At 40.6% G+C, this 14190-nt stretch overlaps 1 protein-coding gene across 3 annotated transcripts in view; it reads left to right on the top strand.

The window, feature by feature from the left end:
* Window positions 1-14190, top strand: part of LOC126203162 (Meckel syndrome type 1 protein) — a 141779-nt gene that overhangs the window by 61561 nt on the left and 66028 nt on the right. For all 3 annotated transcript variants that reach the window (XR_007540230.1, XR_007540231.1, XM_049937403.1), the window contains exon 3: window positions 4560-4771. Coding sequence is in view for 1 of the 3 variants with exons in the window: in XM_049937403.1 (XP_049793360.1) it covers window positions 4560-4771 (212 nt within the window). In the remaining 2 variants the exon portion in view is untranslated. The remainder of the gene's footprint in view (window positions 1-4559; window positions 4772-14190) is intronic.

Here is a 14190-nt window from a genome sequence, read left to right as displayed (position 1 = left end):
TGATTTCTGCCTTTCTGGCTGCTTAACCATGAACTGTGGTACCCCAAGTTGAAGCAAGTTTCCATTATGCTGCATCATCTACAGATTTCAGGAAGTTCACTTTAGTGTTCAGTCAACTGGATAACCATTTTGCTGCAGAGGTTGAGGACATGATAATAATGCCTCCTGCAACTAGCTCCTGTGAAAAGCTCAAGGCCGAACTTATCCACAGAGTCTCTGCCTCACAGGAAGAATGCATATGACAGGTTTTGACACAAGAAGACATCGGTGACTGGAAGCCCTCACAGTTCCACAGACATTCGAGAGGCAAAGTTGATACCAGCACTATACTATGACAACCTACTACGTACCTTGTGAAGGAGCCACGTAATGTCACAAGTCAAAGCTCTTATAGTGTCGCTGGTTGAGATGCCTTTAAACACAGTCGCAAACCTGGCTGATAAAATACAAGATGCCATGACACTCACTTCTATCAGTACAGTGACAGCGCTGTGTAACAGTGTATAATCATCGCTGGTTACATGTGCAGCTATGATTCTCTTGCAGCCAAGCTCAATGTGTTAATGAAAGAAATCAGCAATGACTGAGGAAACTACTGTAACAGGTTACGTAGGTGTTCCTTAACAAACTGCACACTGGACTCTCATTCGGAAGGACGACGGTTCAATCCCGCATCCGGCCATCCTGATTTAGGTTTTCTGTGATTTCCCTAAATCGCTCCAGGCAAATGCTGAAATGGTTCCTTTGAAAGGGCACGGCCGACTTCCATCCCCATCCTTCCCTACTCCTATGAGACCGATAACCTCGCTGTTTGGTCTCTTTCCCCAAACAACCAACCAACCTTAACAAACTGTTTGACTCCTGGTACAGAACAACAGTCCATTTGTTGGTATCATAGATGTGCATGTCACCTTGCACATGGCTGTTGGATGTAAGAGCAACGACCAAGTCCTGAGTAGAGTCACAGCACCCGTTCATCAGTGATCAAAGGTCAGTTCAGAAATCCATGGTTGACACTGGACCATACTTGTGCATATTTCCACATACTTTATTACATGGTAGTCGAGCACTGACTTTGGTCTGCTTATCTTTGGCAACAGTTCTTTGATATCAATATATAGTAAACAGCAATTTGAATTAGATTTGAGGCTGTGGCATGTCTTCTCATGGGACTTCATGGTAGCTGACTTCGTGGTAGCTGACTTCGTGGTAGCTGACTTCGTGGTAGCTGACTTCGTGGTAGCTGACTTCGTGGTAGCTGACTTCGTGGTAGCTGACTTCGTGGTAGCTGACTTCGTGGTAGCTGACTTCGTGGTAGCTGACTTCGTGGTAGCTGACTTCGTGGTAGCTGACTTCGTGGTAGCTGACTTCGTGGTAGCTGACTTCGTGGTAGCTGACTTCGTGGTAGCTGACTTCGTGGTAGCTGACTTCGTGGTAGCTGACTTCGTGGTAGCTGACTTCGTGGTAGCTGACTTCGTGGTAGCTGACTTCGTGGTAGCTGACTTCGTGGTAGCTGACTTCGTGGTAGCTGACTTCGTGGTAGCTGACTTCGTGGTAGCTGACTTCGTGGTAGCTGACTTCGTGGTAGCTGACTTCGTGGTAGCTGACTTCGTGGTAGCTGACTTCAGGGAACTGATTATTCTAGCAGACTTCTTGGTGTACTACCACCTGCTGCCAGACGTGGTGAACTCTAAGAGTTGTTGATAGCGTCACCTGGCTGACTGCTATGGGTTTCTTGCTCAGTGCAGCAGGGCTCACTGCCAAGCTTGTCCCAAGTGGCAAGTCGTGAGTATGCAGGTCTGATACAATAGTTTCCAACCTTGTTGCAACCTCCTGGAGCTCCTGAAGAGGTACGTCATAGTAGTGTTTACCATATTAAGACTGCCATGATCCACCTATCGCGTGTGGACCTAGACAATTGGCTCCTGACCGTCTGGTCACTGTGAAGGCAGAGTTCAATTCCATAATCAACAAAGGCATTATTCACCCACTGTATAGCTCATTTTGTCTCCTCTCCATCTTGTGTGTAAGAAGTGTGGTGCACGGCACCCATGTGGCTACACAACTGTCGAGCATTTCATGCCAAACCATTATCTGGTAGCCCTGCTGTGGGCTTACAGTTATTCTGTATGTAGCACAAATGTGTTCAGCGTGCTTCATTGTGTTAAGGCTTTCATTCAAATCCTGGTGGCAGAAGAGGAAATTCCTAAAACAGCTACCATGACTCCATTGGGTTATTTGAGAGTCTTTATACGACATTTGGCCTATGTAATACGGCACGGTCATGGCAAAGGTTCATTGACTCAATACTGCAGTGACTACCATTCTTTCTTGCCTGTCTGGGCAACATCCTTGTCTTTTCAGCCACTACAGAAAGGCACCAACAACACCAAATTGAACAATTCAAATGCTTAGAGCTGCACAGTGTTTCTGAACACTGCTAAAAGTGTGTTTGGCCAGTCAAAAATTAAATATCTGGGCCACAATATTTCCTCTTCAGGCACTCTACCATTGCCAGAAAAAGTAGAAGCCATTCTAAAGATTATACAAGCATTATACTGTTAAAGAATTAGGCCACTCTTTGGTATATGTAATTTTTACTGTGGTCATTTGTCATGTTTGACTGAATTACAGCAGCTACTGACTGTGGCACTTGTTTGTCCAAAAATCAAAGGAAATTCTTCAAATTAGTGGACATACATGATGAGCTCTAGCTTTGAAGCAACAAAACAGTACATAGCAAATGCCACACTCTTGGCATGCAAGCTCTGTTAGTGGTAGACACAACCCAGAGTGCTATCAGTGCAGCATTGTAAGAATCACATGATGGCACATGACAGCAACTCTCTGTCATCATTGTGGCAAAAGTGGAGTGCATATGATCAGTCTATGAGACACTCAAGTTCTTCAGCCCACAATTAAAAGCAAGAGAGCTCACCATTTTCACAGATCGTAAGCCACTCACCTACACAGTTCATTAAACCAACAATTGTTCATCATGTCAATACAATAATTAGCAATTTATCACCCAGTTGAGTACTAATAGGAAGCACATCTTGGGCATTGAAAGTGTCATAGCAGATTGTTTTTCTTGTGTCAGCAGTGTGTCAAGCACCATAAATTTTGCGAAATTCGCCAAGTCACAACACAAAGACCAGGAACTTCAGAGTCTCTTGAGTGAGGCATCATAATCATCATCCTTAGTTGCAACTAATCGACTTTCCTGTCACAGATGTCAAGTTACACTGAGCTGTTTCAAGTGGAAGTCCTGTGTGCCTACGCCTTGTTATCAGACAATCATTTTGCCTGGTCTTGAAACAGTCTTTTGCCTTGGAGTGTAAAAAGTCTGTTGCAAATGGGCTCATGTGTGCATCCAGTGTCAGTGAAAGAAGGTATCCTGCCACATGCATGCACCAGTTGGATACATACCAACACAATGATTTGTGTACATGCATATTGATGTTTTAGGCCCTCTACCCCCATCAAATGATCAAAGTTACCTTCTTGCAATGATTGACTGCTTTACTAGCTGGCCAGAAACAGTGCCAATTTACAATATTTCTGCATAAATTCAAGCCTACGCTTGTTATCAAGTTGGATATCTCATTTTGGTTTCCTGCTGCATGTCACAACAGTCTGTGGCTACCAATTTGAATCCCATCTGTTTGCCCATTAGGATGACAGTTCTACTGATGATTCTACTTTGTCTCTGAAATGTATACAAACCAGAATTAGATTCCTCATCAGTGGAATTAGTGAACAGTGAAGTGCTATGGCTTCCTGGAGAATTGATGGATGCAAATTTCCTGCAGCCTTGTGACCAAGACCAAGCAGCATGGAGAGCACACAGCATGTATTCAACCTCACAAAGATTCAAGAGGTGGCACAACACTCAGCTTCATACACATACATTGTGACTTGGAAACATGCATGCACATTATACTGCATACAGCTGGTGTTAAGCCCTCACTGCAGCCACTTTACACATGTTCGCACCATGTCTTACAAAGAGGAGTACGAACACAGGACATAACAGTAAACGGCAAACCCTCTACGGTTTCCATCAGTCGAATCAAACCACCATACATGTTCCCATATGTACTGTTGACTGATGCACTATTGAATCAGCCTCATCACAAGCACAAGCACCACTCAGTGCAGACCTGCTTCCACAGAGCACAATAAGATCAGGAGGATGTGTACATTTCTCTGCAGGTTTTTTGGATGATGTTCCACGATATTTTCCATAATGAGTGGAAGTTATATTTTGTGTATCAGCCAGGCTGAACATTATGATACACATATAGTAAAGCTGTATGGACTGCCCTTACCTTAGTCTTTGAAAATACATATGCTTTTCCTTTGTCATTCCACTGTATATTAAGTTTGTTGGTTGGCCATCTGTCACTGAATGGTTTTACGTGTAGTGTTTCATTTAATCATTGAACATTATAAATAGTTTCACAATAGCACTAGTATGGGAACAGTGAGGAAGTAACCTTTGTGAGTTGAATGTACAAGTGAATGTTTAAAGTTAAAACATCAGTGACGTTTTTCAGGTGAGTGTTACAACTGGACAGCAGAATTGTGCTGCAGGAAATGGTAAACTAGAACTGTTGAAAAAACAGAGTTTTATTCGCCGTAAACCCAAGATCACACAAGGTAATATTGTCAATGACTCTCCTTCTGCAGAGGCAAAAAAACAAAATCATTCCCTGCAGATATGTGAGCAACTTATGTATATCATGGCAGACCTCACTGATATTAGCAGGTAAAGTACATTAATATTTTATTCAATAAATATAATAATTTATGCAATTAACACTACTTTAGTATCTGCTATAACCTACACTATGTGATCAAAAGTATCTGGACACCTGGCTGAAAATGACTTAAAAGTTCATGGTGCCCTCCATTGGTAATGCTGGAATTCAATATGGTGTTGGCCCACCCTTAGCCTTAATGACAGCTTCCACTCTCACAGGCATATGTTCAATCAGGTGCTGGAAGGTTTCTTGGAGAATGGCATCCCATTGTTCACGGAGTGCTGCACCGAGGAGAGATATCAATGTCAGTTGGTGAGGCCTGGCAGGAATTCAGCATTTCAAAACATCCTAAAGGTGATCTATGGGATTCAGGTCAGGACTCTGTGCAGGCCAGTCCATTATGGGGATGTTATTGTCATGTAACCACTCCACCACAAGCCGTGCATTATGAACAGCTTCTCGATCGTGTTGAAAGATGCAATTGCCATCCCTGAATTGCTCTCAAACAGTGGGAAGTAAGAAGGTGCTTAAAGCATCAATGTAGGCCTGTGCTGTGATAGTGTCATGCAAAACAACGAGGGGTGCAAGCCCCCTCCATGAAAAACACGACCACACCATAACACCACTGCCTCCAAATTTTACTGTTGGCACTACACACGCTGACAGATGACATTCACTGGGCATTCACCATACTCACACCCTGCCATTGGATCGCCATATTGTGTACAGTAATTCATCACTCCACAAAACATTTTTCCATTGTTCAATCGTCCAATGTTTATGCTCCATACACCAAGCGAGGCATTGTTTGGCATTATCGGTGTGATGTGTGTCTTATGAGCAGCCGCTTGACCATGAAATCCATGTTTTCTCATCTCCCGCTTGCCTGTCATAGTACTCGCAGTGGATCCTGGTGCAGTTTGGAATTCGTGTGTGATGGTCTGGGTACATGTCTGCCTATTACACATAATGACCCTCTTCAACAGTCGGCGGTCTCTGTCAGTCAACAGATGAGGTTGGCCTATACACTTTTTTGCTGTATGTGTCCCATCACATTTCCACTTCACTATCACACTGGAAACAGTGGACCTAGGGATGTTTAGGAGTGCAGAAATCTCACCTACAGGTGTATGACACACGTTACACCCAAACACCTGACCATGTTTTAAGTCCACGAGTTCTGTGGATTACCCCATTCTGCTCTCTCACGATGTCTAATGACTACTGAGGTTGCTGGTATAGAGTAGCTGGCAGCACAATGCACTCAATGTGAAAAATGTATGTTTTTGGGTGTGTCCAGATACTTCTGATCACCTAGTGTATATCAATAAATAAATACTTCACAGCCACAGAATTTATTGGCCATCAGATGTAAATACAACTTAAATCCCTGGACCCTTGTATCCAAAAGAAATTGAAATCCACAAGAAAATAAATGAAGTAGAAGATACTGAGACACAAACTTCTTGAAATTTAGTGTCTATCTCAGGATCTAATCAGTGACCCTTGATAATAATGTGAACAGGTTCAGAGGTTTCCACATGATGTATGCCTCAAAAGCACAGGTATCCAGAGAAAATGTTTTTGAGCCTATCACCTGTAGTTGAGCACTGCTGGGAGGGTCGAAGTCCCATGGCAGTAAAGCAGAGTGAGGTAGTGAATTGGGCCACAGTCCAGCAGAGTGGAAAAATGAGTGCCAAATTCTAAAAACACAAAAACCCCACCACAAGCGAGGTTTTACAGAATATCAAAATTTGGCATTAACTTCAATGGTAAATGCTTTTAATAGTCTTCACAGAGAAACTGTGTCTTGAAGCCTGCATGAAATCTTGAGAGATTCTGGTTGTATGTGAAGTACAACAATGGCAAGACACAATTCAGTACCTCCATTGCACAGAAGCAAAGGTAGTGTTATCAGTGAAAGCGTCACAAAAGTGGAGTTACTAAATACAGTTTTCTGAAAATCCTTTGTCAAACAACATGAAGTAAGTAATACAGAATTCAAATCGAGAACTGCTGCCAACATGAGTGACATAAAAGTAGATACCCTTGATGTAGCAAAGCAGCTTAAGTCACTTAATAAAGGCAAGTCCTCTGTTCCAGATTGTATACCAATTAGATTCCTTTCAGAGTATGCTCCATACTTAACAATCATGTACAACCACGCCCTCGTTGAAATGTCTGTAGCGAAAGATTCAAAAGTTGCACAGGTCACACCCATACTCAAGAAAGGAAATAGGAGCAATCCAATAAATTATAGTCCCATATCACTGATGTCAATTTGAAGAAGGATTTTGGAACATATACTGTTTTCAGACATTGTAAATAACCTTGTGGAAAACGATCTGTTGACACACAATCAGCACAGATTTGAAAAATACTGTTCTTGTGAAACATAAATAGCTCTTTATTCTCATGAAGTAATTAATGCTATTGACAGGGCACCCAGGCTGATTCCATATTTCTGCAGTGTGGTTATAATTAAACTTTCCCTGTTTGAAATTACTGTATGAATACCAAACTTGGCAGTGTTAATGTCAAGGATGTGGGGAAGAGAAATAATGCAGAATCAGTTCAATTGAAACACTTTTATGTGCTGCTATGGTACATCATACCATTACATACTGGTACCATTACTGCAACAAAGAGAGTGGTCAAAAACTCGTGACTCAGATTACCCACAGAGTCTACCAATCCATGATGTTTTGAACGAAATACCATCGATCTGCTTGAAGTCTCGGAAGCCTATATGGGTTAATACACAAGAACATTAACCTGACATCAAGGAGCAATGGCGGCACTTTTGGAATGATTCTGGAATTAATAAACAAGGTATCCAAGATCCTACTCTGGAATTACCGGGCTTTGACCTGAAGAGATGTACCTGGACTAAATTAAACCGTATCAGAATGGGCCATGCAAGATGCAATGCATATAAGTACAAGTGGGGTCTATGCGACTCACCAGCCTGTGACTGTAGAGCACCAGAACAGAACGTCCGCCATATTATTGAGGAATGCCCCTTAAGAAGATACGCCGGACCTGTCTCTGAGGTTATATATGTGAAACCCTCTGCTTCGGATTGGCTGTGCAATCTAGATATTGAGTTTTAAATATATGAATGAGTTTCTAGTCAGGCTTGCCAAACTTTTAACGTGTAGTTATTTTGTCTTGAGTGTTTGTACTTTATCCTTTTGTGCTATTGCTTGTTTTTTTGTACATTTACACATTGTTTTGTTTTATACGTTTCATTTACATATTGTTGTACTTATATAAAATATTGTCACTGTATTGCCATATGCAAAATAAATAAATAAAATGCCACAAAAGGGGCTCAATATGGCGCTCATCAATGTCCAGAAGAGTCTGAAAGTGCAGGATTACATTATGCGCAGTAGAACGAATCCTGTCCAAAGGTATGCTGGCTACCTCTCTTGATATGCTGCACTTCAGATCAACACATGTGTGAATGTTCTTCTGGCAAACCCCGTCCTTCAGGTAGCCCCACAACCAGAAATCACAGGGAGTGAGATTAGCTGATTGTGCCAGCCAAGAATTTGGAAATGACCGGCTGATAATTTGATTATTTCCAAATGTTTCAGAGAAGCAAATGTGTGGTGGGGCCCCATCGTGCATGAAAACTATGGAGTTCAGTGTGTTTCTCTCCTGCAGGGCAGGTATGTCATGCTGGCGAAGTATATGGCAGTAATGCTGGCCAGTCACACTGCACGTCTTTGGTCCTTGAGCGCCAGACTGTTGAAAAAAGAATGTGTCAGTGATGAACATAGCCGTGAAGCCACACCATACAGTGACACATTCACCATACAGAGCAACTTCATGCATAGTGAGTGGGGGTGAAGATCCTCACACTCAGCAATTCTGTGTGTTCACCTCACCCATAAGAGAAAAATGAGCTTCGGCGGTCCATAGGATGGTCCAACGCCAGTCCTTGTGCGAAAGTGGAGAGTGAAGTCAACATGCCCTTGTGCATCCTGTGGTGCAAGCTGCTGTGCATCATGGATCTTGTATGGATACCATTTGAGAATGGTTCGAAACACCTTCTGTATAGTGGACCACTGGATGTTCAACTGTTGTGACACAGCATGTGCACTGCCTGATGATTGGGAGTTGTGCGCATTGTTGTGTGCCATAGCAACAGTGATTCCATAAACCACCAATGGTGCAACCGGTCAGCAGCCTCTTTCTGGAGTGACACCCAGTTCTCCAGCTGATTCGAACTTCTTCATTGTGCTTCACACAGCAGGTGGAGAAATAAGACACTTCCATAACGCTTTCAGCTGGCAATATTCTCGAAGTGCAGCTGCAGGATTACTGTTGTTTTGATAATAGACATTCACCTTTTGATTTTAATGTGGATTTATTGAAAAGCTCTGTCAATGAACAATTATTGCAGTCAGTAACACTATCATTCAATTTAGTTCCAGCTGTGAACTTTGACACTGGGATATGTAAATGCTCTGAGACTACTTTTGATAATACCTTTGTAGACAAATCTATGGAAAAAAGTCATATCACAAAACCAATAGTAAATGGGTCATCTGATCATGACAAGCAGAATCTTGTGTTAAATGCTGAAACTTGTCAGGATAAAAATCTATTAAATCTGAGTACAGGAGGGTAATAAATAAGTCAAAAATTGAGAAATTCAGGAAATTGCTTAAGGGCATGAACTGGATAGATGTTTACAGTACTTCTGACTCAAATAGAAAATAAAAAACATTCATTAATAAAGTTACCTTCACTTTTGAAAATTGTTTTCCCCTAAAGGTAACACAAATCACACAGAAGTAAAAAAAAACTATGGATTAAGCAAGGAATAAAGATATCATGTGGGACAAAAAGGAGATTGTATCTACTATCTAGGAACAGCTCTGATGTTAGAATTGTAATGTATTACAAAGAATACAGCAAAATATTGAATCAAGTAATCCAGAAATCGAAGCAGCTTTATTATGAGAAAAAGATAATTACATCAGGCAACAAAATAAAAACTGTATGGGGTATACTGAACACAGAGACAGATGGGGCCAAAAATAGACACACTTTGGTAACAGGTACATGTAGTGTTGCAGACATCTTAAACAAGTACTTCATTTCTGTTACTGACGGCTTGGAGTTATCAAGTTCGGTGAACAGTGCAATGGTGTATCTGAGACCAGTCTTTAAAAATAACTTCAGTAAAATGGAAATGACACTCACATCTCCCAAAGAACTGGCATCCATCATATAATCCTTAAAATCTAAGTATTCCAATGGGTATGATAACATACCAATGAAGTTAATCAAAGAGTGCTCATGTGAGTTGAGTTCTATCTTAAGCTATTTGTGTAATCAATCTCTTATCAGCGGAACATTTCCAGACTGTATAAAATATGCTGAAGTTAAGCCTCTTTACAAGAACGGGGATAAAGAGGTACCGTCAAACTATCGACCAATCTCACTTTTGCCAGCTTTCTCAAAAATATTTCAATAGTTTGTGTTCAAGCATCTCGTTAAGCATCTGACTGCAAATAATATATTGTCCGAGTCACAGTTTGGATTTCTTAAGGGTTCTGGTATAGATAAAGCTCTTTACACTTACAGTGAGAATGTACTTAATTCATTGGATAATAAATTAGAGGCTACTGGCATTTTCTGTGACCTGTCAAAAGCCTTTGACTGTGTGAACCACAGCGTTCTCTTAAGAAAATTAGAATATTATGGTGTCACCAGAAATGCTGCGAAATGGATTGAGTCTTATCTATCTAACAGGAAACAAAAGTCTTCATCTGTTTGGGACTTAATTACATGTGATGTTCCTCAAGGCTCCATCTTCGGTCTTTTTCTTGTGTGCATTAATGACCTATCATCTGTTACACTGCCAGATGCTAAGTTTGTTTTGCTTGCAGATGATACAAGCATTGCAATAAGTAGCAAGTCGAGTACAGATTTAAAAGTAGCTGCTAATCAAATTTTCATTGACATTAATAAGTGGTTTAATGCTAATTCACTGTCATTAAGCTTTGAGAAGACCCCTGTATGCAGTTCAGAACCTGTAAGAGATTTCCTTCCAGCATATTAAGACATGCAGATCGAAGATGTTGACAGTGTTAAATTTCTGGGATTACAACTCGATAATAAATTTAGTTGGGAAGGGCATACCACGGAATTGCTTAAGTGCCTAAACAAGTCTGTATTTGCCGTGAGAATGATGTCAGATGTATGAGATATAAATATAAAAAAAACCTTGCATACTTCGCTAACTTTCATTCTATTATGTCATATGGGATCGTATTCTGGGCCAACCTATCAAACCAAGTAAAAGTTTTTAGGATGCAAAAAGCATTGATAAGAATCATTTGTGGTGTAAATTCGGGAACATCATGTAGAAACCTGTTCAAGGAACTTTGTATTCCAACCACTGCTTCTCAGTATATTTATTCCTTAATGAAATTTGTTGCAAGTAATACATCTATGTCCAATATTCAGTAAAACACAATTTCAATAAATTGCCAGCAAGCATTAAAAACTGGGTTTCAGATAAAGCACGTTTTAAACAGAGTTCGAAAGACTTTTTGATAGGCAACTCCTCCTACTCCATAGACGACTATCTTAACAGAGACTGTTAAGCCAGCTTAAGTAAAAATATCTGTTAGATTTCAGTTTTGGACAGCACTTGGTCACAACAGTCAAGATTAGGTATTTTGTGTATGGAGGTATTTTGTGTATGGTAAATTCATTAATAATGCATAACAATTTTTCATTCTGACAGTGTGTTAATTCTGTAAATATTAGCAGTTCCAGTTTACCGCATTGTATTCACCTATTTCGACAATCTCCTGACAAATGATAAGGGTAGTAAGTATTATATTCAAATGTTTTATGTTTTTATGTTGTACTTTCTCACATGTTCCACACCCACGAGAATCATCTCATTTTTTTGGGTCTATGGAACAAAAACTGAATCTAATCTAATCTAATCTAATCACACTGTGCACGGAACTGGTCAGATGTGTGAGATTATGAATCACGTTGACTGATCACGGCACCTGGTGGCCATAGTTGGAATTGGACTGTGGCACTGTGATGCATGGAAATCATGCATCCCATGCTCTGGACATTAATGCTACCAAGTTTGATACTCGTACAGTAATTAGTTTCTGTGTTTGAATGTGTTAAACAGGGATAGTTTAATTATAACCACCTGGTATATTTCCAGAAGGCTTTTCAAACTGTTCCTCCCAAGTGGCATCTAATCCAGTTGCATGCCTATGAATTACTGTCTCAGTTGTGAGAGTGGATTCGTGATTCCCTGCTGCAAATATTGCAATTCACAGTAACTGACAGAAAGTCGTTGAGTAAAACAGAAGTGATATTTGGCATTCCCCAAGAAACTGTTGCAGGCTCTCTGCTGTTCCTAATCTAGATAAATGACTTAGAAGACAATCTGAGCAGCCATCTTAAATTGGTTGCAGATGATGCTGTCATTTGCCATCTAGTAAAGTCATCAGAAAATCAAAACCAATTGCAAAGTGATTTAGACATGGTGTCTGCATGGTGCGAAAAGTGATAGTAAATAATGAAAAGTGTGAGGTCACCCAGATGAGTGCTAAAAGGAACCCATTAAATTTTGGTTAAATGATAAATCACACAAATCTGAAAGCTGTAATACAACTAAATACCTATGGATTACAATTATGAATAACTTAAACTGGAACAGTCACATAGATAATTTTGTGGGGAAGGCAAATGCAATCACTGTGTTTTACAGGCAGAACACATACAGGATACAACAGGTCTAGTGAGGAGACTGCAGACAGTATGCTTGTCCTTCCTCTGCTCGAGTACTATTGTGCAATATGCAATCCTTGCCAGTTTGGATTGACAGAGGACATTGAAAAAGTGAGAAGGGCAGCTCATTTTGAATCACTGCAAAATTAGGGAAAGAGTGTCTTGGATATGATATGTGAGTTGAACGGCAAGAAATGATTGTTGCAATACAATATGAAAAATCAGAGCTCACACAGAAAGATTAAAGTGCTCATTTTTCCTGCATGCTGTGAAAGTGTGAAACGGTACAAAAATAATGTGAAAGTAGTTCGGTGAATCCTCTGCCAGGCACTTGAGTGTGACTGCAGAATAGTGTTGTAAATTGAGATGTAGAGATGTTGTACTCAGTCCAGTGGCAGTGGCAGTGGCAGTGGCAGCGAAAAGATTCTGGTGTAGCATAGTTGATGGTGATATGCTTGAAGTGGCTGCTCAAAGGGAACTGACAAGTGACTGCTGAAGAGAACTGACAGATGGCTGCTTGAAGAGAACTGACATCCATTTTCATATATTCTCGAGCAACTGACTTGCGTGCTGGTGGTCCCATGGCATAGTCAGCAACACTTGTGGTTCACAGCTGAATTCATGAGTTCCATTGCCTCTGGCATTTTTGTTTACATCCATCAAAGGCAAAGGCATAAGGATGTCCAGATGTTAAGAACGATCAAGAAATGAGAACATATGACCTAAACAGAATGCTGGGATAGTTACAGGACAAGATGGATCTTAATCACAAGACATTCAGCAGTAACATGTTTTCAAAACATGTAATTAGAAAACTTTGAAGCACACAATACATATTTTTTAAAGTAACAGAGCTAAAACAATCTCATCCATTAAATAAAATGTAACTCTGCCACACTTTCCTAAATGCTAATAGTGTTGGAAGATTAATATTCTGTGAAGAACTGGAAAGTGTTACAAAAATCTCTCACACAACAACAAAACAATAATAGTGAATACCATTACCCTCCAGTCATCTCACATGCTCAGCAGCAACATGGCAAGCTCTCTGTGAGGCGGAAAAGAGCGTCCCAGAAAAAAAGTTGTTCAGAAGTTTGTATAAGTCCTGAGTGTGTGTAGTGGACTGTAGTTCATCTTGCCAATGCACCTCTGTCTTACTCTACAGGATTTAGGACCAGAGACTTTACTGTCCAGTCCATGATTGGACATATTCACTTGCAAGAAATGCATCCATCAGATTAGAATGAACAAAGATGTTAAACTCTACGTGCAAGTCCAAACTGACATCACCTTATATCAGATTTATACCAACACCTATCTGATCTCTTTGCTCAGCATTCCTGACTGTACTAGCTGTCACTTTTTCCGCAAAAGAGGCACTGTGAGAATTAATGCACAAAACTGCAGTATGATTCATCTGCAAAGACCACAGTCCTCCATTCATTCACAGTATAGTCCCATTGTGACTGAATCCACAATAAATAGCCCAGGCTATCTCATCTAAGCCTTGGGTCCTGGAACTGTTACCAGATACTGGAAATGATCCTTTGGGGCACGTTCTATATTGTTGAATGTGTGCAAAACATGCTCGGGATGGCATCATTGTGGCTTTATGTTGTAAACTTCACAAAGA

This window comes from Schistocerca nitens, chromosome 9 (genome assembly GCF_023898315.1).
Source record: "Schistocerca nitens isolate TAMUIC-IGC-003100 chromosome 9, iqSchNite1.1, whole genome shotgun sequence".
Classification (NCBI taxonomy): domain Eukaryota; kingdom Metazoa; phylum Arthropoda; class Insecta; order Orthoptera; family Acrididae; genus Schistocerca; species Schistocerca nitens.
The sequence above is the reverse complement of the archived record's forward strand: the minus strand, read 5'-3'. Positions and strand labels throughout refer to the sequence as shown.